This window comes from Cibotium barometz, chromosome 11, assembly GCF_041138505.1.
Source record: "Cibotium barometz isolate CiBa-2024 chromosome 11, ASM4113850v1, whole genome shotgun sequence".
Taxonomy (NCBI): Eukaryota; Viridiplantae; Streptophyta; class Polypodiopsida; order Cyatheales; family Cibotiaceae; genus Cibotium; species Cibotium barometz.
The window spans coordinates 42,027,492-42,053,383 of NC_141056.1; the positions used below are offsets into that span (position 1 = coordinate 42,027,492).

Below are 25,892 nucleotides of genomic sequence, written 5' to 3' on the forward strand. Positions count from 1 at the left end.
TAGGGTTTGCATCAGAAAGCACTCTGCATCCTGCATAATATGCATTCATATGCATGTGCATCATTTAGAACATCCCAGAAACCTTAGGGAATTTACTAGGATTTATCTGGTATTTTTTCCATATTTTATGGTATTTATTTAGCATTTAATGTCATTTATAAACATAAACTTTATTAAATAAATGACCAGCCAACTTGACCAGCCCCTAGTTAGTATAAATAGGCTTGCATAGGGCTTAGTTCTTCATTCAGTCTTCAGTGTGCTAAGAGCTTTCCTCCTCAGCCCTAGGAGTACCCTTGCCTTCAGCCCTAGACTAGTCTCATCCAGCCCTTGGAGTACTTGCGTTTTGCTTCAGCCAACCCTGGTTCTCCAATGCAGCAGTTCAGCAGTCCCTACAGCCACCATAGGCGCAGCCATACAGTACATCCACAGGCCCAAAACAGCAAGCACCTCTGCGTTTTCTGCATAGATCATAGCCGGCCTGTGTTCAGTCCTCTACAGCCCTGCGTTTACAGTTCTACAGTAGCCTAGCCCTGCGTTTACAGTTCCACAGCAGCCATACAGTCTGCGTTTCAGTCCAGCATCAGTCCTACAACAGTATTCAGCCCTACAGACCTGCGTTTGCAGATTCCCAGCAGTTTCAGCCTTGATTCATCAGTCTACATCAGTATCCAGCATTCAGTGCATCATCCAGGCATACACCAGTCATCTGGTAAAGGTATTATATCATTCATAAGCATTTACAGCATTCTAACATAGCTTAGAACAGTCCACCGCCTTCTTTTCTCAGCCTCAGGTGTGCAGCCCTTCCTCATGCCCTTGGGAAGAGTGCATAGGCTCAAGATCAGTTCATTGAGGTGTTTCTACAGCCGTGTACAGTTCAGCCAGGCTTCAGATCCTCTGAGATCTTGCGTTTGGCTTATCTACAGTCCCCAGTCATTCTCTCTAAAGTAATAAAGCAAATACTATCTCTTTAGCGGGATAGGGGGCCCTTCAGTGGGTAATTCGGACCCAATCTGGTGTAGAGTTCTCATATCTCTCTCTCATATCTCTTTAAAGTTTGAATTATTAAAGTGGATTGCTAAACTCACAGAACTCAGGATACAGAAGACGGTGTGAGCATTTGTGTGACAGGATCTTCCAATACAAAGACTTCCGCTGCATATCACACACCCCAACTTGGCGACCAGTTGAGGCTTTCCAGTGGATCCCAAGGGGCACTACCTCGGTTGCCAAGTTGGCATTCATCTCTCTCCCGAGCAGCAGCTCGCTCCGCTTCTTCTAAGTATTCGGAAGAAGCTTTTATACTGGAGCTTGGCAAGGCTATCCCTAGCAGGCAGAGTGGTGGTGGCGAACCAGGTACTGCTTGCCACCATGTGGTACATAACCTCGTGTGCTAGGCCTTTTCTCGGGCTTGTATTGGCCAAGTATAGCATTTGATCCGGACCTTCTTGTGGGCCGGAAGTGATGGGAGGCCAACCAGGGCCAAGGTGACATGGAGAGTGATCATTCAGCCACGTAGTAGAGGGGGGCTTGGCCTCATCGATCCAGCTATACAGAGCCGTGTCTTGCTGGGCAAGTTGATTGTCAGAGGACTCCTACTCGGTGGTGAGCCTTGGAAGGATTTCCTCTTGGCTTGGATTTCAGCCCACACTCCGAGCCTTGGAGGCCCGTGGCCGCAGAGTACTAGATGGATCTTCACAGAGATGGGAGCCCGTGGTTTTTCAGTCCAACCTTTGAGGACAGATTCGCAGCCCATAGATGTTACCTTTTGGAGGCCATGATTGGCTAGGATCTATGTACATGTTGATATTATATATAGAGAGAAAACACTATTTTAGCAACATCTCTCTCTCTCTTTTCTCTGTTCATCTTTGCGTTTTTGCATAGTTCTTAAAACAGGTAGTTCTTCCGCATGTTCCATTGGTATCAGAGCTTGGTGGAAGTCCTAGAGGTGCTGAATTAATGCAGATTTGGAAAATGCACAATACAAAGGTGGCTTTTTTTTGGTCCAGACATGAAATCGTAGCCAAGTGGTTCTTCAACATCAGGTATCCCGATGGTGCCAGAGTGAGGGCAGCCATGGGATATAGAGCCCCCAGGTGGGTATCATGGGTTTTCCCAGATGCTTAGCCTGGTAGCCAAGGTACAAGGGTTAGGGGAGGAACAAGTGGTTGCAGGTTTTCAAGAAGGGATCTAGCTCTCAGCCCAAGAGAGGTACAAGTTTTCAGCCCAAGGAGGGGACGAGAAGAACAGGTGCACATTTTTCAACGCAGAACATAGCATTAGAGATTGGAGCAATCCAAGGTTGCAGCAGAAGGTTTTCAAGACAAGATTCAATTGGTCAAGTGTGCCTCAAGTTTGGAAGCAAGATGCCAAGGATGGAGTCCACATGTTGTAAAGTGATGATGTCACTCATCCAAGATCAGCTGGGTTCCCATCGGCAACAAGCTTAGTAGGAGGGAATGTCACATGCATGCTAATCCCTAGTTTTAGGCTGTGTTTAGGCACCTTTTGGGATAGTATACAGCCAGGGTTAGTGTTAGGGATTGTACCCAAGGCAATTAGAAGAAGCTAGAGGACATTTACTGCAATTTGGCATTTTATGTCTATTTTTAAGGACCTAGCCGACAGCTGTTGCATTGATTGACTGCAGCATAGGGGTAATTAGGAGCCTATAAATAGGCAAGATTACTTCCTTTTTGTAACAATATGATCTCAGGCTTTGTGGGATAGGTCATAGGCATAGTTTTGGAGGTCATGATTGGTTAGGATCTATGTACATCTTGATACGTTCATAGAGAAAACACTGTTTGAGCAACACATCTCTCTCTTCCCTTTGTTCATCTTTGTTTGCTTAGTTCTTAAGACATGTAGTTCTTCCGCACGTTACAAGAAGCATGGCAGGAAGTCACCGAAGGCTCCTCTCTATTGACAAAAGACTTTATCTTGCAAGAAATAGGCTCTGTGCGAGGCGGTTTCTTGAATTTCAGCTCACTTGCTTCACCGTCCAATATATCTCCATCGCGGATGCGATATGTAAGAGCTAGCTCCCTTGGCTTCACACCTAACTCCTTTGCCACGAGTCAAATGTGTGCTCCACCATAGATTCAGCTTTTGTGGCTTCAATGAGCTTGTGAACTTGTGGGTTCTCATATAAAATCCTCAATACCTCTTTCTTTGCATGCGGCTGCCTTCTCACATGCTGAATTTCAACCTTTAATGCACTAGGCTCATCTTCTTGCATGATCTCTTTGTCTTTGGACGGCTGTCCAACCTTTGTATAATCAAGAGCACGTGATATAGGTGCATCTCTGTCATGCATATATTCTGAGGCATGTGTCTCACTTGAATTCCCTCTTGAATGGGCACTGCACGACTCCTTGATTGGTTGTCCATAATGCCAAGTGCAATATTTACGCAGTGTCCGAGTCCACAAGATCGTTTCCTCACTGAGGAGAGGGAAACAACTGTGCTCTGATATGAATGTAATTCACCCGGTTGGGTGTAAGCACTACTTGGGCACCATCTCGTAAATAATTAACACTTAAACACTTATGAAAATGGAAACAACACAAGATAGACCATGCTAAAAATGAACAATTGCATAGTGACACCACACTGGGGCCGGAACCGGGGCCGACTCCCCCCTTCAATACCAAGTATATTATTGGAGTGTTTTATTTTTTACAATGTTTCACGGGCTCTTAAGCCAAGTTTTCCATAAACAAGAAATATGTGTGCCAAACAATATATTTGGTGATGATTATGTCGATATAGAGCTTTCCTAGCAACTTCCCACCCTTCACTGGAGTGAAACAATCTCGAAACTGGTGTTCCTCGTCCACATGTGTCATTGTTGTGCCGGTTTTAGCATATGGATTGCAGCCTCATGGTGATGGGAATGTTGAAAATGAAGAATTGGCACTGGGGGGTCGCGCTTGGGCAAAAACCAAGTAGCAACAATGGAGTCGTAGCAGAAGATTTTCTATCGCGTAAACATCAATGGACTGGTCACGGGCGCTGCCCACAGGCACAAACAAGAACTATGGATGCTCGGAACATTCCTAAATCAACTTGAATAACCCCTAGAAGGAGACAACTAGCTCAAAACTGGTTGGGCAACGCTATCGGCTGGTCATAGGTTTTAGCAAAGTCGATTTGTTGGTGTGTGCACCGGGCTGGGCACGTGTGACGGGCTGCACTGGGTGCTGCCGTGGTGGCATGGCTGGAGCACTTCCATGGAGTTGTGTGCTGGCATGGCTCGGGCGCTGTCGTGGTGCTGCGTGGTGCCTGTGTGTTGCCTTGAAGGCCCTTATGAAGGAGTTCTTGGACAATTCGATAGCCTAGCATGTATGCAAGCGATCTGCGTGACCTCTGCTGACCACCGTGTCAAAGCCTGACTCTGGATTAAGATCCTATTTGTGTGCTCACACGTGGGTGGTTGTCTGCCCAATTCACCCACCCATAAGACTAGTCTGTAGCTTTTGACCACCCACATCTGGATCTGCAGAAAAGAACACAACAGAACATTAAGTAAAACACGCATCTTCTTTGCTTCAAAAATAAATAGAACACCTCTCCTCACTTCCTTCTGGCAATGAGTTTAAGCAAGCTCTCTCCTCCCCCTTGGCTACTTCATTGAAGCGTTGGAGGACGTGTGTGTGTGCAAGAGCTTACTTGTGTGAAAGTGTATAAGTGCCCAAGTTAGCCTCAAGCTTCGATGCAGGATGCCATCCAAGGAAGGCAATTTACAGAAGGTCAAGATCGTGTGGACGCCCAAACTCATGAGAATGTTGGGGCAGGGCCATCCTCTATCCATGCTATCCCTACTTTTGCAGTCTTTGGGAGGTGCAAGGGTGGATAGACAAGTGGGATGCCCACTTTCATTTGTCCGAGCGTCCACCCAACTAAAAGTCACTTTGGTTAAGATGCAATCAAGAGCAAGGCATATATGTGGTTGTGGGATTGAAAGTCCAAGGTAGTCCTGCTCACTATCGATTGGGAAGACTGCAAGGAAAAGTTTGTAGAAACCTTTGCCCAACCCCAAGATGATTACACAAAGTTTGCTAAATTTTGTGATTCTTCTATGAAGGGAAGAACTTTTGAGGCCTATGTGAATGACTTAAGGGATTTGTTTCCCGCTTTCCCTGGTACCTCAAGTTTGACCACGGATTAGATAAAGATCACCAACATGAGGCTGCAAGTTAGGGTCATTTGACACGTGGCCTCAGAGAACAACTTCAAGGGGTCTCTTCCTCGCTTTACACGGTCGACACCCACGTGACCATGACCCGCTTGTAGCCAAAGTTTATGCAATGACAACCCTTTCACTAGCTTTGCACAGACACCTTTCATGTCACCTACACATCTGCATAGCACCCAAAGCATGTGCAAAGAACACACACAGAAAAAGCATCACCTCTTCCTCTCCTTTTTTAAAAGCATGAGTCTACTACACAAGCTAAGCAAAAGCAAGAACAACATACATACTAGGATTACCTGAGATGAAGTTTGCTCACACGCAATGCCAAGTGGCTCTGATACCAAATGAGACTGCCGCTAGATCTCCATGAATCTAGGTCAACACTGCGACCATGTCCAACACCTGAATATGGTGTCCCATACCACCACGGCAGCCCACCCCTCTGAGTGACGGCTTAGACAATGGTCAAGGCCTTGCTTGGGTCATAGTTCCCTTCTGAGGAATAGTTACTTGTGAGCCCTCAACACCCTTATATAGGCCTGGGGATCCAATAAGAGCATAAAAGCACACTTAATATTATTTATAGGCTTTCACACAATCCTGAGCCCATAAGTATCCATAAGTCACTTACATCGTACGCCTCCCTACACTAGGGCCACCCTAGGCATAAACCTAGCCTCAAATAATCACGCCATGACCCATGGGGCCATAACATGCGATCCCAGTAATGTGCTCTCAATGGATAGGAAAGGTCATACTTGAAATCATGTGCATGGCATCTTAGGGAGCAGAAAAAGCTGCTTTTGTTAGAGCATAGCACCATAGTCTGAACCAAAGTCTCTTGCAGTGTAGATGGAGAGGTGATTCTTTTGATGGTGATGATGGTCCATTGTGCAGGTGTGGCTTTTTGGGTTTGCTTCATATGGATGTCTTTCATCAACGACTTGAGCAGGTACAATTCAATCACTCACACTTTTAATGGTTAAGAAGGGAAAGGCCAAAGGAGACAGTGTTTTGTTTTCTTGTCAAATAAATGTTGTTGCATGCACGGAAGCCTTGCTGTTCTGATCCACAGCGTTGCTTATAAATGTACATAACTTGGGCCCTTGGTCAGCCCCATAGGGGTGACCTTTGGCCCTACGTGCTTTCTACTGGCTTAGGAGACTACTACTATGATGAATGACTGAATGATGGGACTGATTTATGGCTTTATGCTTATATATAAGGCTGGAGTGCTGGTCGGCCAGCTGATGTGGCTGTCGGCCTGCTGTGGACAAATATTAATAATATTATGCCTTTAAATGCTGTGCTTTTCACTTAATGCTGCCCAGTTGGTGCTGGCTTTCAGCACACTACTGCCACCTGCTGCTAGGGTCCCAGGGCTAGCTGCCGATTGCTACTGTATGGCTGCCAACTGGTCCCTACAACCTCCAATGCTGTAAATGATGATGGTAATGCTCTTGATGATGATGTACTGCTGGCAATGATTATGCTAATGATCTTATTCTGATGCTACTGATGCTAATGATGATGCTATTGCTGCTAAATGCTGACTTAAAATCAAGGATTAATGTTGTTCATGCCAAAGATTAGCCATGGCATGGGTGTGCACCTGACATTCCCCCTTGCTAAACTTGATGACGAGGTGGACAATGTTATCCTTCCTCCTTGGACTATTACCGATTTTGACTTTGACCTCGTACTTTAATTGACTTTGACTTTCATTGATATTTTTGTCTGAACACACTCCCGTTCTCCGCTTCCAAGTCTTGCTGAAGAATTGGGCATTTGTTCCACTGCTGTCCCCATGCCTGCTTTCCCTTACCCTTAACACAGCGGTGGGTCACCTGTTGGATGCCTGTTGCTAGGCCTTTGGAATTGGTTTTAGAGCTTAATGATGTACTGGTTGTGCGTACATATCCTGAGGGAATACTTCCTCTAGCTTCGCCTGTTTTGCAGACCACTCCATCTGATACCTTGCTGCATTCTTCTGTTGGAACTGTGCACCTTCCTTGTTGATAGAATGCACATCGGAAGATGGAAAGTGGAAACACAGGAGAGAGAGTGAGAGAGAGAGAGAGATGGAGAGGAAACATAGGTATAGACCTGCTATCAATATCACCAACCAAGAATACAAGTCTTGAACAAGAGGGGAGAAGGCCTCGTATGTGACGGACTACAGCAAACAATGCTAAGCAATAAATATGAGGGAGGGTAGACCCGGCTATATATATGCCCGTGTAGAGGCAACCGACTAGTTCAACACGACTAGGATAAATTCTCCATGACTAGGATAAATATCCAAGACTCTATAAAATAGGGATAAAATATGGGAAAAATATGTGAGGGGTGACCAGCCCCTCTAGCTAACATGGTCAGCCCTTAAGGCTAAAATAGGACACCACACAGGAATTTAGCAGCAAGGGGATGATGTCTAACACTTGGGACTATGCTTAGTGGGTGAGCCTGAATGCTGTGATATCAATGTTGCATGCGCGGAAGCCTTGGTGTATTGATCCACAGTCCTAAGCCTGATTAAGAACAAGATGTTGAAAAAACATGATTAAGACAGAGAGAGAGAAGAAGAGAGATTGGTGTTAGGGGTTTTGTGTAGTTAATATGGTACAAAAAGGTTGCTTATGAATGTACATAACTTGGGACCTTGGTCATCCCCATAGGGGTGACCTCTAGCCCTACATGCCTTCTACTGACTAGGAGACCACTACTATGATGAATGATTGAATGATGGGATTGATTTATGGCTTTATTCTTATATATAAGGCTGGAGTGCTGGTCGGCCAGTTGATGGGGCTGTCGGCTTGCTGTGGACAAAATATTAATAATATTATGCCTTAAGATGCTGTGCGTTTCACTTAATGCTGTCCAGTTGGTGCTGGCTTTCAACACATTGCTACCACCTGTTCCTAGGGTCCCGGGGTTGGCTACCGACTGCTATTGTATGGTTGTAAATGGTGATGGTAATGCTCTTGATGATGATGTACTGCTGATGATGATGATTTACTGCTGATGATGATGATGGTAATGATCTGATGCTGATGCTGATGCTGATGCTGGTAATGATCATGCTATTGATGCTAAAGACTGACTTAATTAGGGATTAATGCTGTTCATGCGAAAGATTAGCCATGGCACGGGCATGGACGTGACATTCCCTCCTGCTAAACTTGATGACGAGGTGGACATTGTTATCCTTCCTCCTTGGACTACTGTTGACTTTGACTTTGACCTGCTACTTTAATTGACTTTGACTTTAATTGATATTTTTGTCTGAATACCTTCACTCCTGATCTCCGCTTCCAAGTCTTGCTGAAGAACTGAGCATCTGTTCCATTGCTATTCCCATGCCTGCTTGCCCTTAATTGATCATGCCTGTTGCTAGGCCTTTGGAACTAATCTGAGAGCTTAGTGATGTACTGGTTCTGCGTACATACCTTGAGGGATTGCTTCCTCTAGCTTCGCCTATTGTAGACCACTCCATTTGCTACCTTGTTGCATTCTTCTGCTAGAACTGTGCACCTTCCTGGGGATTATGCTTAGTGGTTGAGCTTGAATGCTTTGATATCAATGTTGCATGTGCGGAAGCCTTGCTCTACTTATCCACAGTCCTAAGCTTAATTAAGAACAAGATGCTAAATAAACATTATTTTGTTCTTCGAATAAGTAGTTGATAGTGCATTTGCCCTATCAACTACTTATTTGTTGTACTAATTCTTTCTATTTGCTACTTCCCTTAGTGCTAGGCTTCATTATGGCTGAGTCTGCCTTGCATCTCTGGAGGTTTGATAGAAACTCAGTATGAAGGGCTTTGTGTGAATATATGCTCTTATGTGTGTGTGTGTGTGTGTGTGTGTGTGTGGAGTGTGTGTGTGAGAGCATATCTTGATAAAGAGTTCTACACCCACTATTGGGCACTGATGACGTTAGTGGGGATGTTGTAGTATCTAGTCCATACTATGCATAATAGAGTTGATAGTTATATAGTCTTGTGGGTTGACTACCATGAGTATATAACATGCACGTTCCTAAAAGGTGAATTTGGGCATGTTCCAGGATTCATCTAGGTATATAATTAAGCCGTATTAGCGGACATGCAGATTTCACATTGTGAAGTTTTCGTCCGAGTTGCGGCCAGTTGATATTGTGCTTATTCTTTCTATCTATATCGGTGCATTTGCCATATCAACTACTTATTTGCTATACTAATTTTTTCTATTTGCTACTTCTCTTAGCGCTAGGCTTCATTATGGCTAAGTCTGTCCTGCATCTCCGGAGGTTTGATAGAAACTCAGGACGAAGGGCTTTGTGTGAATATATGCTCTTATGTTTGTGTGTGTGTGTGGACTGCGTTTGTGAGAGCATATCTTGATACCACTCCACGGGCTATCGGGGGAGCTCTCATGAAGCCGCCGGAGAGAAGCAAGACCCCTCCTTAGGCACCTCTCCTACTCACGAAATCCCTTGCTCTATGCTCCCTCCTGCAAAAATCTGTTGATCTCACTAAGGCCCACATCCAAGGTGCACGTGGCAGGGCCTGGGATAAAATCCAATCCCGCCCATATCTGCTCTACCCTGCTGCAGATCTCAGGGTCCTGTATGAGGCTGTCCGCAATCCTAGTGCTTGCATGCATGTCCAACCTCCAAGGGGTCCTCGAGGAACAGAATAATATACCTAGATGAATCCAGGAACATGCCCAAATTCACCTTTTAGAAACGTGCATGTTATATACTCATGGTAGTCAACCCACAAGACTATATAACTATCAACTCCATTATGCATAGTATGGACTAGATACTACGACATCCCCACTAACGTCATCAGTGTCCAATAGTGGGTGTAGAACTCTATATCAAGATATGCTCTCACACACACACACACACACACACACACACACACACACACACACACACAAGAGCATATATTCACACAAAGCCCTTCATACTGAGTTTCTATCAAACCTCCGGAGATGCAAGGTAGACTCAGCCATAATGAAGCCTAGCGCTAAGGGAAGTAGCAAATAGAAAGAATTAGTGCAGCAAATAAGTAGTTGATAGGGCAAATGCACCGCTATAGATAGAAAGAATAAGCACAATATCAACTGGCCGCAACTCGGACAAAAACTTCACAATTTGAAATCTCCATGTTTGCTAATATGACTGAATTATATACCTAGATGAATCTAAGAACATGCCCAAATTCACCTTTTAGGAACGTGCATGTTATATACTCATGGTAGTCAATCCACAAGACTATATAACTATCAACTCCATTATGCATAGTATGGACTAGATACTACGACATCCCCACTAACATCATCAGTGCCCAATAGTGGGTGTAGAGCTCCTCCCGCATGGAGATCAGATCCATCGAGGAGAGGAGGGTGGAGTACAGGTATCATGCCAGAGCTTCCTTTTGAAGCTAGGCCGGCGATAAGAGTAACGGAGGGATGGAGAGATGGTATTCGCAGGCTGCATGGCCAAAATGGAGCTATTGTTTCTGACACCCTCCATGTGAGAGCCATCGCCATTGATTTTTTCCGATCCCTCCTCATGGGCGCCCTATCATCCCCACAAGTGATGGACGCGCGTGAGAGGGTCTGGTGGCATACGAGAGAGGTAGTTTTCCCCCCCACTCTACGGTTCTTATTGACTCCCTTCACAGCAGAGGAGCTGGTGGGGCGGACGGGCTTCTAGTTTCCTTCTTTCTTCCCCACTGGGATCTCATGTAAGGCGGCCTTCGAGTAGCCTTCAATGAGATTATGATCATAGGTGCCATGCTAGAGAGGCTTTCAGAGGGTTTGATACACTTGGTTCCTAAGGAGGGTGGTGACAGATTGGAGATCCGGCAGTGGAGACCTATCACCCTTCTTGGGACCGCCTACAAGATCTTGGCCAAGGCTATCAACCATAGACTTCAACCTTTCCTCCTTGACTTGATCCATGACACTCATACATGTTTTGTTAAGGATTGGGGCATTCTGGACAATATCTTCACCTTCTGGAAAGTGACAGCTTCAGCCAAGATGCCACAATAGGACCTCATAGTGCTACTCCAAGACTTTGAGAAAGCCTATGATAGGGTTGATTGGATTTTCTGGCAGGCACGATGCACCGGATGGGGTTCCCAGTGGAGTGGATCCATGGTGTTTCAAGACTTTACTCAGCCTCTCACAATCAGGTTCTCATTTAGGGAGCCCAAGGCGACAGATTCCCCCTTTCTCGCTCGGTCTGGTAAGGCTATCCACTGGCACCTCACCTTTTCCTATTCGTTGCGGAGGGCATGAGAAGTTTCCTCTCAGCTCAGGAGACGGGGCATTAGGGATTGCATCTCGATCACGCCCCTGCACCGCAAGTCCACTCATCCACATAGAACCTGTCAAGTCGAGAGAGGTTTGGGTTGGTGCTCCTCCTGAGGAAGGGGCCTGACTGACTGTGCTTCAGAAGATGGCTCTACTTGCTGCGGCGTTCGGGGCATAAACATTGAGGAAGCCCACGTAGTCCTCTCCAATCATAATGGTAACCCACTCGGCTCGCCTAGAGACTATGACACTTGAGCCTGTCACTGTTGGCAAGAGCTGCTTGCTAGCAAAAATGCAAATTCCTCCCTAAGTCCGCGAGCGGCTGAAAGAGAGACCAAAAAGTATAGCTCTTGCCTGGTAAAATCTTCCCGCAGCAGCGGGTACACCCCTCGGAAAGGTGGTGCTCCCGGAGGAAAAGAATGTCGATGGGTCTCCCAACTGCAGCTTTGTGAAGCTCTCCTCTGAGGACACCTCACCTCTGAAAGCACTAGGCTTCCCTAAACCTTGAATGTTCCATGAGGCTAGCTGCATATCAATCTCTGTGGGAGGCGGAACTATCGGAACTGCCCTCCAGTCGAAGAGTCTTTGGTGTGGGTTTTGATGGGGAATAATCGCAATCAGTCTTGGGGCGAAGGCGTGCCAAGTGGGCGTGGATCTTGTCCTCCATGTGTCGCCACTCTATCCGAGCGCAAGAGTAGGCATACTTTGAACTCCATTGATCACAGTGGAGGTATTTGTAAGAGGGGTACTGCAACTGAGATATGAAGAAACACAAAGAGCAGCACCTCCAGGTTGGAGGACACCACCTCCCCATCTGGATCTCTATCGCCTGAGCCTCCCAGCTCCATCCTAGCTAGGGGCGAGAGGTGGGTGAGCACGTCGATGATGTGTAGATCATGAAGATGGTGTGAGAGCTCTACTGCTTGCCCCTGGATGGTGGCAACCACTGACTCCAAATCCCACTCCGTCCCTGGGGCTGCACTCAAGGGAAAGGAGGAGATCATCGCGCCACTCTTTGGTGTAGAAGGTCTGGAATGATGAAACACCACACGGATGCGAATGGGAGCTACTGTCTTCTCAAAATTATATGTTCCTTTCACCGGAAGAAATTGTAATCCACAGGCAGCCCCAAGATCCTGGGGGGCCCATGTGGGGTCTCTGGTGGGAGAGCCCTCACCGAGGAAGTAGCGATGGTCATCTCTACTGGCTCCGAGAATCGATGAATCAAGCGGTAGACGGAGCTCGCCGGTTGCCTCTGATTTTGGTCGGGCGTTGTAGGAGGGCGGCGGGAGTGCTCTGGAGAGGCTGAAGGAGGGGGAGTGCAGGCTCAGAAGAAGAGGACGGGGTAGGGGGACTGCTGCGGGAAGAGTCGGAGGCGAGGATGGAGGATGAGGAGGGGGGAGGGAGGGAGGGAGGGGGAGCGAGATGGGAGGAGTTGGGAGTGATCCATTGGAGAGGGAGGGTGCTGGAGGGGCTCGCCGGGGGTTCAGTGGGGCAAGCTGGCCTCACTGGAAACTGAGAACTAGAGGAGTTGTCTCGGCGGGGTAACGGCCACCAAACTGAAGGGGTCGGAGGGACCCTCGCAGTGACTGGAGGGGGGCCATCACCGACGGGTGGGTGTTTTGAATATGCTCGAAACGATTCTCTAAAAGAACCGAATCCTCCTATACTCTACCACATTGGCGCGCACGTGCGCGGCGGCGGCACTCAGCACTGGTAGTCGGTTGATGCCCCAGGCGCAGGCCAAGAGTTTGCCACTCTTAGGTAGCAAAGTGGTCCGTGGTCGAGTGCTGGTGCTCGGCTGCCTAAGAGCTTGCATCTCTCTCTACCCCCTCGCGAGGATCTAAACGGGGACCTGCGCGCGCGCGGGGGGGTGGGGGGCTGGAGGCGGTCTCCTGGACTGGTGCTGAGGACAAGCTCTAGCAAATGAAATACTGCCTAAGAAGGCTTGAGTACTCCATTTGCCGAATGATGGGGTTTCTCTGAAGCAAGAAATGGATATGAGATGAGGCACTGTCTCCGGCGAGGCAATATAGATGTGAAGGGATGGATGAAGTGGCAGGGGGGGGGGGATTCCATCACTCTCCCAATGGCTCCACCTATCACTGGGAGAAGAGAAAGGTATTCCTTCTTGTGACCTGGGAAGCAGACTGTCACACGGGAAAGCCTGAAATGCCAGCCAGTGGGTCGGATGCTGGGTCGAAGCCGTGCTGCCACCGTGCAAAGAAGGCCTGGGCCGTACGCAATGCAACGTGGCTCAATTTCATGACTCGATTTGATGTCGCTGGCGAGTTGAATTCAACTTGGTAGTAGCCATGTCCCATATAATGAATGTCTGTGATCTTTGTAGGCCCACCAAGGAGGCTAGCCTGAAGAAGATCTTTGAGTTGTTCGCGTGCAGGGTGTCTATCGATAATCTTGCATACAAGAGTGGAGGCCTCTAGGGATGCAACAATCATAGCGAGGAGTTGAAGGTCCGCTTCAGAGAAAGATAAGCAAGTTATGGTAGCATCGGTCGGGAAAGATGGAGCAGTTGCCGTGGAGTCCTCCCGAGGGTGAAGACTGGAAGAGGCGGAGACTTGCCGAATGAAAAATGCCCAAGAGTCACTGAAGATGCTGCCAGATGAAGACGGGAGGGACGAAGAAGCCGGAGGAAGACGGGGTAGGCGGTGAGGCCACAGAGGAGGAAAACGAGGAGGGGGAGGGGGGGGAGGGGGGGGGGGGGCTACAGAGAGAAAGGGGAGAGGCACATGCGGGGGCGGAAGGAGGGAGGGGGGATGTAGGTGAGGAGCAGGGCTCAGGGAGGGGGGCAGTGAGAGAGCAGAGGGGGCGGTGTTGGAAGGGGGGGGCTCAGCACTACGAGGGGTGGGCGTAGGTGCAATAGGGAGTGCAGGCATGACGAGGGGGGGCTGGGTGATGAGAAGGGAGAGAAGAGGGGGGGGGGGAGGGGGACGCTGGTGAAGATGATGCAGGGAAGGGGAGGAGGCACAGGCAAACGTAGAGCGAAGGGGGGACGCAGATCCAAGCTACGATCATGATCCTACCATGTGTATGTCAGCAAAAGTGTTGATGCACTTCTACTGACTACATGATCACCTGATCCCAAATGAGGGAAGAGATGATTTGTACAGATGGTCGGTCAGATGGAGCTATTGTTGGCCTAGATTTGTTGTTGACGATGATGTGTAGGGGGAGTTTGCCTCTATAGCTCGCCCGAACACACCACTGTGGGGAGGGCTCTATAAACTAGCACCACAACACCAGCACAACACAAATCCAGAGCACCAATCAACTCAGTTGATATCCTTAATCCCTAAGCTAACACAGAAAAGCTCTCAAAACCCCTCAAACCGATTCAACGGACTCCACCACCTGTCCTCCCATGTCAGATCTGACCTCAGTAACTCTAATCTTCACTCCTACGTCCTCAGCTGACCTTTTCTGACCACCAGCTGACCAAAAACACTCCCAGTTGACACTCAGCCGATCAACTTTTGACTGTAAATTGAGTCAGATAGCTACTGTTGACCCAAGTCAGAAATATGTCCTCCAAGCTCCAAAAAGTCCTCTAGTATCAGCTACCTTCAAATTCCTGGCTTCCGAACTTCACTGATCCTATCAACTCTTCCCTTTTGACTTCCTGTTGACTCTAGAATACCTTCCCCTTCTATTTTGCAAAATTGACTGTTGCCGATTGACCTCTGATAGTCAGACCAAACCCTAAATCACTTCCAGACTTCACAAATGTCAAACAAGACAAAATTTACTCTTCAACAACATCAGCTAACTAACCGTGATATACAACGGATTCTAGCTGACTCGGCCAGATGCTACGAAGTCAAAATTTAAGCTTACTAACTGAGACTTGATTTAGCAAATCTCAGACCCTCACTCACACATGAATTCTCTCGATAATCTCAAATCAACCAACATATACCGGAGCATAAACAACTCTTCAATCAAACCCATAGGGAACCTTCTGCATATAGATGATAAAAGAGCATGTCTCAACAACCTTGAGACTTGGGGTTTAAATAGAAAAGAAAGATCATCAAGAACAAGAGGGATCCTCCACAAGTATATCCCAACAAAGCTCTTCAAGCCTTTTTCTTCAATTTCACAAGAACCAGCAACAAAGGGATCTGCAACCACACTCTGTAGACTTCCACCATCAAACACAACAAAGAATTGTTGAGCAAAGCTTTGGACTGGTCCAAGTTCTAACAGAGTTGCTATTCTTAGAGGTCCTAGGGTACCATAGCTTCCTACAAGACCCTCTATGACCTTCACACCCTTTGCTCTGGGCAGACCCAAACTTCCTCAGTCCAATTCCCGCCTCTTCACAAGAAAATCACAGTCGTCGCAACGACCTTCAATCCAAACAGGCCAAACAGCAAAAAACCCTCCAATAAGCTTCAACAGAGCCCGGCTTGCCCCTCTTCTCTTGGCTAATCTGCTCTCTTCTTCTCCCCAATGCGCCTCTCCACTCCTATGCTCTTCCTTGTTCACTACTCTCCATTCCCTACAATACAAAAGTTAACTGGACTGACAACAATAGTTCTTTTTAGAAGGTGGCCATGCAAAGACCACTTATTTCCTAAGGTTTCAAATATATCCGATGATTTATTTTAGTTCTGGGGTTGGGGTAGGCACATCTATTGGGCACTAAGGTCTTGACACAAAAAAACCCATCATAGTTTGCCCAACTCCCCTTGGTTAGAGCATTCATGCTCAACCACATGCTGTTGGCTCACTAGAATAGTCCTCAAGGAAAAGTAGATCCAGGTCCCAAGAAAAATCTCCAGCATTATTTGGAACATCTGCATTAGCAGGCAGATTGGTATCCATCCCTTCTAAATCCTTTTGAACAGTCGTGATTCGGCACCAGCATGGCTTGAGCCTGTAGCCATTTACCCTCGTGGAATGCAACTGATCATCCAAGTCAGCTAGCTGATGTGTACCATTCTCATATACATGGACCACTTTGAAGGGACCCTCCCATTTGATTTGAAATTTGGCTTGGAAGGTATTATCCAGTTTGTTGTTGTACTTGAGAACTAGAGCTCCCTCTCCCTCTTTAATACCTTTGTCCTTAACAGTTTGATCAAAATGCTCAGCCCTTTGATTGCTTAGTTGAATGTAATGGTCCAAAGCTTCCTCTCTAGCCAATTGCAATTTTGGGAGATCCAACAGCCTCTTTTCATACTTATCTAAGCCACTTTCTTGATGTTTCCAAAGGAATTGCAAACTAGGAATCTCCACCTCAATAGGCATCATGGCCTCTTTCCCAAATACAAGATGATAAGGTGAAAACTCAGTAGCTGATTTGATAGCTGTCCTATAAGCCCCCAAAATTGAGGATACATGCAGATCCCACTGTTGGGGATGTTCCTCCATACACTTGGTCAACAACATAGTGCATAGTTCTCCATTGAACCTCTCTACTAGCCCATTGCACCGAGGATAATATGGAGTGGAAAACTAGTGTGTGGTACGTAATTTCTGCATTAGCTCTTGTACAATCTCTCCTCTGAATCTAGGCCCTTGATCAGTCAATAGCTCCAAAGGCATGCCAAAGCTGGCACATATGTCCTCAAACACAAACTTGGCTACCTCTTTAGCTGTTATGTTTCTTACACATCTGGCTTCAACCCATCTTGTCAGATAATCTACTCTAGTTAGAATGTAGGTGTTCCCCCAACAGTAGTGGGCAAAGGACCAATGGCATCCAGTCCCCACTCTTTTTTTTTTTTTTCAGAAAGAGAGGAGCATCATGATGCCATGAAAGACCTGTGGGACTAGAGGAAAAAAAAATGCCATGGTCCCACTCCCACATAAATATAACGCGCTTTGCCTGCGCAGAACGAGAGGACGCCTGAATACGAGCCTAAGTAGCCATAAGAGTATGGATAATATCACCCCATATAGTACTAATACACTGAGACCCCAAAATCTGGATACACTCAATAGCCTTCGTGCATCTAGCTCTCCAGATCTGCCATGCTGTAATACTGGCAACAATCTCCCAATTGGTGTCAATCCTCTGTCTGGGGGGTGTATAATCAGAGTGAGGGACATCCTGCAGTCTCCACTTTTTAAAAGCTCCATAAGATATAATACTCTTCCTCAGCTCATATTGCAAAACCCTTCTGCCTTGCTGTCGTTTAGGATGGCTTGAACCAAAGGAAGATAATGCTTCCACTTTGAGTGCTTGTCATGGCTGCTGGAAGATCTGACTCCATCTGGCTTGACTATCACTCCATTGGGCACTAGGCATAGTTTGCAATCATTTAAGTGCCTGATGATCTGTCTTAATTGTGAACTCTCTCCCGTAAAGGAAAGTTTTCCAATGCCTAAGAGCTATCATCACCCCCAATAACTCTTTGTCATACACAAAATAAAATTTTTATGTGTCATTTAGTTTCCGGCTATAATAAGTCACTGGGCGTCCTTCTTGCTAGAGGAAAGCTCCTATGGCTAAACTGTTGGCATCAGTAACCATCTTGAAAGGATCGTTTCATGAAGCCAATTTGAGAATTGGAGACTTGGAGGCAACTTTCTTCATTGCATGGAATACTTCGAGTGCTTTGCCCGTGATGGACACTTTCTGTCGACATGTCTTCAATCCTTGTCCATATGCGAACTGTATGCTTGATAGAGACCTACAAAAGAGCAGATCTCCTGAGTATTTTTGGGAACATCCCACTCAAGAATCGCCCTTTATCTTTTCAGGGTCGAGGCTAATCCCGTTTGTACTGATAACATATCTCAGATAATGAATTTCTTCTACTCTAAATTCGCTCCTGCTCATGTTGCTTTGTAGCATAATTGTTGTCGAACGCCGTACGACACAATCGTATGGTATGGTATGTACGGTACGATATCGTATGGATTGTTTTTTTTCCTCCTTTTTTTGACCGTCGCTATTTCGACCCTTGGTGGAAATAGCGACGGCATCTGACTCGCCCAAGAAAAAGAAGCAGCAAGGTAGTGGTAAACCTAAGGGCAAACCACATGCCCATTCAAATTCTACCTCGTCTAAAGAGGGTGACAACAAGAAAAAGAAGAGATGCAACTATTGTAGAAAACCTGGCCATCTTATCGAGGAATGTAGGAAGGGCATTGAGAGTGAAAAGAAAAAGAAGCAGCAAGGTTTGGCTGCTACTGTGGACACTAAAGAAGAGGCAAACTTTGCTCATGAGGGATATGCATTAGTGGTTACATGCAGTTTGCCTGTTTCTTGTATGTCTCAACTGGAGATTGGTACTTTGACAGTGGTGCTTCTAAGCACATCACTTCTTGCAGAGATCTATTTGCCAATTTGCAGGATTCACCTCCAGGTGGCATAGTTATGTGTGCCAATGATGCCTCTTACTCCATTAAAGGCATTGGCAATGTGGAGCTAAACCCATGTAATGGGGATAGCTTTACTCTTTGTGACACTTTATATGTACTAGGCATTAAGAAGAATCTCATTTCTGTTTCAGCCCTTGCATTATCTGGGTTTAAGGTTCAGTTTTGTGATCATTGTTGCTCAGTGTATGACAGCAGAGATTCAGCTTCTCTTATGCTTTCTGGGACATTATGCAGTGGCTTATATAAGCTTGATATGTATGACAGGAGTACTTATTCTCATGATGCTATGATTGCATCCACCTCCCGTGTGTTGAGTGACATTGAGTTATGGCATGCTCGGTTTGGTCACTTGAACTTCCCATCTCTTGTACGCTTGCAGAAGCAAGGTATGGTGCATGAGCTTCCTTCTATGCAGGTTCCCTTCAAGCATGTATGTGAGGGATGCATCCTTGGAAAGATGCACAGGAATTCCTTTCCTGGGCACGCTGCTGAGAAGGGTTGAAGGAGGGGGGGAAGCTGAAAACACAGAAGCAAAAGAAGGGGGGAAGGGGGGTTGGGGGGTGTGTGTGTGGCTGTGTACGAGACAGCGCCCATCACTCTCTTTCTTAATGCTGCTATCCTTCTTCCTGACTCAGCCTTAAGAGTCTTCTCTTGTGTTTACAAGCATTGCTTTTTAAGTATTCTTTGCACCCTCTTTTAGTGCTTAATAGAAGCTCCATTTTTGTTTTTAAACTTGGGGGGAATTTTTGTGGGTAGTTAAGTGATCTGAAGACATTTATATGTTCACACAGGAGTACGGTGCTCAGGTGATTACGACTACGCCAACAGTCCCATACATATTTGAGTATGCTGATGGAAGGTACATTCAAGTCCACTTTATAGAATTCTTGCAGGCTTTCACTTGTCATACTTTTGCTATTTAAAATGCAGTAATACCCTTTGCTTTTCTTACGTTGCTGGTCTCAGTAAAATAAATGTGCAGAATCCAGCAGCATTGTCTTCTGCTCCTGGTAAAAGACTCACCTGTTCGTGGGAACCGATGGTGATAGCTACTATCGTCACTCCCAGTGAGTAAGCTCTCCACTTTATATCTAACCTACTTCTGTGTAGAGACAACTCATGGTAAATGAACATTTCATAATCTGGAACTTCTCGTAGGTTAGCCAACCTTTAGTTATATTACTTCTTCTAATCCAGTGTTGGACCCTGGCAAGGGCGGATCTTCGTTAAGAATTCCTTGAAGAGATTGATCCTGGTCTTTTTTCAGATATGTTGGGGGATTGATCACTCTTTGCTCGGAGAGGAGAGGTGAGCAAACTGGAGTATAATTTTATTGATAGGTAAGCCATGTGCACATCATTTCTTTTAGAGGTTTTTTTGAATTATATGCCAAATTTTTATTTCTGGTTTTCTTTTTCAAACAAAATTTTCAGTCATCACGTTTGTAATGGCTGTATTTACGGCATTGTCTGTTACCAGTCAACTGTTTTGCTAAAATATAAGCTTCCTCTTCGGGAAATTGTGGTGGATTTTACGATGAGCTTAAGAGCATTACGTCGGGGTATGCTTCATTCGACTATGAAGATGCAGGGTAATCTTTTCACCCTTCAGAGTGATTTAAAATCTTTTCATGCATATCATCGCTTGTAGAGACCACTTCAGAACCACTTTTGAATAGTATTGCTTGCCAGGCAGAGGTAACAGAAGATATCTCTGTTTGAGGATCCATATGATGCATGTACCCATTCCAGCAGTTTCTGCAAAGATGTAAGCAATTAACTTAGATGGCCTCTATATGCTCATTGATAATGGCTTCATTGAATCCAATTCAGACAAATTACAACAAATGTAGCCTTATACTTATTGCTGATATACCATCTTCTCAAAGAGAACTGCTATGTAGATAACCTTTTTTTAATTTAGAGATATTTTAACTAGGGCAAGATTGAGAAGAAATTGATGTGTGTTGTACACCATGAGTAAACTGGATGTTAAAGAGAGAGAAATGAAATGAAATGATATATTAACGTCTCTAAGAGGCTGTAATGGCCTATGAGACCAAAACTGAGAGTACATCTAAAGTTGGTATCTCATCAAAGAGAACAACCAAATGAAAATGGAAAGTACAATAAACTGACTGTCTTTCAGTTATAAGAACTGTAAGTAAGACTCCTAGATGATACTAAGTAGAAAATACTGGAAAATGTATATCAAGTAGATCCATGTATGCTAATCAGTTGAAGTGGTGCCCTCTCCTCAGATCAAATATCTCCGCCATGGGGCTGTCTAGAATGGAGAGGTCACAGAAGCGAGGTAGGCGCCTCCGATGCCGAGCAATAATGGCTCTGATCTGGCGATGATGAGGATGCCGTGGTTGGGATCCTGGTGGGCGTGGTCGACGAGCACGACATAAGATGACTGCTCTATCAGTGGTGACTCCTTGGGAGCGTGGCTGGTGCCCTGAAAGCCTGATGGAGGAGGTATTAGGAGGTGTGTGGGCTGGTGCTGGTGCTGGTGCTGGTGCTGGTGCTGGTCTTGGTGTTGAAGAAATCTATCAGGATCCTTTGTCTAGGTACATCATGGCTCGGTCTCCTGTCTACCAAGAGGGTCTCTCTGTGTCTCCTGAGCTCAAGTAGGAACAATCCCAGGCATCTCTGATCCTCAAACTCCATGACCTTGCATAACGGCCCAAAACCCTCTCGGAAGAGGCAGTGATATCTGCCTCGGATCTCATAATAGACAGTACATCGGCAAATGTAGTGCTCCTCTGTCTCTTCCTCCTGGTAGCATAGCTGACAAATGCGGTCATCCGAGATCTGATGCACATATCGCCCTGTCTCAATCTGCAGCTAGTGTGATGAGGTCCGGATCTGTCCAATGGCACAACGTATCCCATGTGATAGGTGTACATCCATGTATGCTGGGCGGGTAATAAAATCATCTGAAAATCATCTGGTGAGAGGTGCAAAAAATGGCTCTTGTAATGAGCCATTTTCGTGCCTAAGGGCTCAAGGGGACTAGTCCATGTCCTCTCTGTATCCACTATGACGATATCCATCCTAATCACGTGGTTCTCCTCTGAGCGGGTGAGATCCAAAAATGGACAATCCAGGTTGTACTGAAAGGGTGGTAGTGCCTCTATCCGCAAACCATGTAGGTCAAACCATGATCTCGTCTGAGCATACCAGCAATGAGTATCTCCATCCTCTGCCAACTGTATGGATGGGGTCAATGCCAATCGGGAGTACCTCTGCTGAGGGAGCTCCCACAGCCGATGTAAAAAGGTAACTGCTTGGAATAGGGCCTTGGTCACTATTGGTGCGGCACCCAGAACAACCCGAACAATCTCATGTGGTACCGATGATTTGCTCCGAATCATGCGGACAATCATCATAATCAGTGGTCTCTCCATTTGCCTCCATCCGTCATCCGTCCCTCTCTGAGATCTGCGATGTATGCTGGGCCCCCAAATTGGAGCTCCGTACAGGAGGGTTGGTGTGACAAGTGTATCAAATAGCCACAATTTGGTGCGCGGCTGCTGAAACTGTATGTGTGCACACTGCCTCTCGAGTGCCCCCTAGGTTGCATGTCCTCGAGCTAACCTAGCTGCTGTTGCCTCCTTCAGGGAGAAACGTGGTCCTGTGAAAGTAACTCCCAAGTAGACATATGAACTTGACGTACTCAGCTGGCTCCCCTCGGAAAGTGAACTGAGGCTCTGATCTCGTCACCCATGCGTGTGTGGTGTTGCACACCATGACCTTGGTTTTCCCAAGGTTCATTGTTGTCAGATCTCTATCCGCACAGAAAGCCTGTAATGCATCCAGATGTCTTTGTAATCCCTCCGGAGAGTCTTAGATTAGAACAATATCATCAGCATATAACAAGATGGGTATCAACACCCCTGCTAGGCATGCCCCTCGGCCTCCCAATCTGTCTACATAATCGGAGACCACATCAATGTACAGTCCAAAGAGGGTGGGTGATAGCGGGCATCCCTGATTCACTCCTATCGTGTTGGTCACCATATCGGATAGTCCGCCCGGAGCTTGGACTCTGCCTGTCACAGACTCATACAAAGCATATATCCCCCACTCCATATCCTCAGGTACCTCAATGTCATGCAATCTGTGCATAAGCCTGGCACATGGGACGGTATCGAAGTTCCATTTGGTAATGCGTCAAGAAATCCGTTGGCCTAAGCGCCCCAACGCATACCTCATCCTTGAGATGGAAGCGGGTGGCTTGGCATTCGCCATCATACCAACAATTCTGGGGCATGGTGCCGCAAGGTGACTTGGCAATGGAGCGGAGTGTGCATCTGAAGGAGGTGGTGGTAGAAGTGTGAAGGATAGTGGTGAGCTGGGATGTGAGGGTGGCAAGGGGGGCAAGAGGGTCTACATCCTGGAGGTGGCTTTAAATGTGGTCTAAGTAAACACCATCAAGCTCGTGATCAAAATGGAAAGGGGAAGACAGTGGTTCCGACACCATGATGGGTGGGAACGAGTGGTGCAGTACCACACAAAGTCTAAGGAGGGCCTTCATGTCGATGAGGGAGCTCATCTCAACATTGCGGCACATGGGGAAAGCATAGGCCACCGGGTGTTCCATGGTCTGAGTGGGGTGACATGGTGACTTGCGAGAAAAGAGCTAAGAGGGCGAGAAGAGGTGATAATCATCTCCATGAGATCAGAGAAATCCTAGATCGATCACCATTGAGGAGGTTTTTCCGTGTCAGGGGTGGTGAACGAGTGCAGGTGCGGAGGGCCATAGACGCTACTGGCAGCGAACTAAATTTTTTCTCTGGCCATATTTGGAAATATGTGAGAAATAAGGGCCCTGACTAAAATTTTCTTAGTAAGGCCCTTGACTGTGAAAATATGTCAACTGTTAAGTGGTTTTACCGGAAACTTTCCTGACCCATGGCATTGAACCCTCTGGTCCTCTAGTTTTGAGGGTTATTGGGTCCTGATAAATAGGAATACTTGTATTTTGTGACCAAGCTTTAGGGAAGCTCAGCATACCATCTCTTTGAAGAGGCTGGCTAGTTAACTCCAATTGAAGTCCTTTTTATGGTCTTTGGCTCTACCATTCTTGAGCCATTTATGTCTTTGGTTATTGACAGAGTGGTAAAGATGGTGATGGTGGGGCAAGGAATGTAGGAAGTGTCAACTGGAGGCTAGTTGGGGATTGAAGTGTGTCTGTTAGGATCATTGAGGGAATGCTGATTTTCTTTCTAGAAAGTGTAGCCAGAAGTCTAACAAATTTTCTTCTATATGACACAAGTACAGTATTTTGCATTTGAAATTTCTGAGTATTTTGCAGGTATCAGAAAGCAGATCTTGTTAAGCTTGACGTAATGTTGAATGGGCAGTCGGTTGATGCCCTTGCAGCAATTGTGCATAGCTCAAAGGCTCAGTATGTTGGCCGCAAGGTTGTTGACAAGCTGAGAAAAATCATCGACAGGTTTGCTGCATTGCCTTCTTCAACATTGTGGTAAATCCGGGGTAGAAGGAATGGGGGTAGTAAATGCATCATGTCTAAACCTACAAAGATTCTTTGCTTCATCATGGTACAGGCACATGTTTGACGTATCGATACAGGCAGCTGTTGGTTCCCGCGTGATTGCTCGAGAAACGTACGTGTCTCAACATGCCAACCTGTCATCTTGTGTTATTTGTGCCTATACTAAAAAATTTCCCTTCACTCTTTTGTTAAATGCAAGAGCAGTCTTTCAGCCATGAGGAAGAATGTGCTTGCAAAATGCTATGGAGGTGACGTGTCCCGTAAAAGGAAGTTGTTAGAGAAGCAAAAAGAGGGTAAGAAGAGGATGAAGAGAGTGGGATCGGTTGACTTACCACAGGAAGCCTTTCATCAATTATTGCAAAATAAATAAGAATAGATCATGATCATTGTAAGGCTGTATACAATTCCATGTCAAGGCTTCGAATCTCCATACTTAAGAATGGGAAGAAATAGATTCTAGCTATGTGTGTAGTGTTCTTGATCACCATCATGGTCAAATTGTGCTAGTCTTTCTGCCTCTCTGTTGGCTGGATTGCTCTGTCTAGTTGACTCTTGTGCAGTCTAGATCAACAGATTTTTTCTTCATAGTTTGATTGTATGTTGTGTTCTTATTGAGCCTTTTCGGTGGGATGGCTGTCTTGACAATCCAACATCAGACTGCCCTCCCTTACAAGTGACTCCCAAAAGGGATTGCCTTGTATTGAGTCATGTTAAGACAATGTGGATGATGCAGACTCTTTGAATCATTACTATGGTATCTGTGATTGTTCGGGGCTGCATACATGTCTACAGATATTGGGACGACTCTCTATCATCACTGAGGTGTTAACAAAGCCTTGCCAAGGTTTTCCCATATCATGGTCAGAGAACATACCTATTGGCAAGTTGGGAGACCCTAAGAATCCACACAACCATCTTACCACCATGATTGGGCACTTAATGGCAATAATATCTCACTCTGCACTAGAGGCACAGCACAGCCCACTGATTGGACAGAGAAGCTAGCCTTGGGTGGGACATGCTTTTGGCAGGATTGCTAAATATTGAGACACTCAAACATAGTAGAGCACGCCTTTATCCCAGAAAGCATCCCATGGGCAAAGGTGATCACCAACCTGAGACAGGTGGAAATGGTTGTCATTTAGACTTAAAACAACACTAGGTATAAGCAAAACGCCATGCTCGCACGGAGCCATAACTTTTGAGCAAGCTGCAGAGGACTCTTGGATTGAAAACATGGATGCCTCCATCTCTCTTCTCTCACACCCCCCCCCCCCCCCAAATCCCGCGATTTGTACATTGATGAGCATATATTTATATATGCATCCATGAAATGTGGATTGAAGTGAGGACTGTTGTCTAGAATGCTGGTACTTTGACCACTTTCTCATGCATTAGAAGATGGGAGTTGTTAAGTTGCTTGGGAATACATGTATATAGCATAGTATCTCATTACACACTCCATGTTGAGACTTGAAGAGGCATTTTCT

At 46.1% G+C, this 25,892-nt stretch overlaps 1 protein-coding gene across 1 annotated transcript in view; it reads left to right on the plus strand.

The window, feature by feature from the left end:
- LOC147634184 (Small GTP-binding protein) overlaps positions 1-25,148 on the plus strand; it is a 59,972-nt gene extending 34,824 nt beyond the window's left edge. Inside the window, 10 exon segments of the mRNA XM_086805334.1 lie at positions 6,104-6,158; positions 19,671-19,738; positions 19,846-19,950; positions 20,147-20,195; positions 20,197-20,223; positions 20,359-20,404; positions 20,407-20,470; positions 24,202-24,342; positions 24,455-24,514; positions 24,607-25,148. Coding sequence (XP_086661460.1) covers positions 6,104-6,158; positions 19,671-19,738; positions 19,846-19,950; positions 20,147-20,195; positions 20,197-20,223; positions 20,359-20,404; positions 20,407-20,470; positions 24,202-24,342; positions 24,455-24,514; positions 24,607-24,772 — 781 coding nt within the window. The 3' untranslated portion in view covers positions 24,773-25,148.
- Positions 25,149-25,892: the final 744 nt, after the last annotated feature.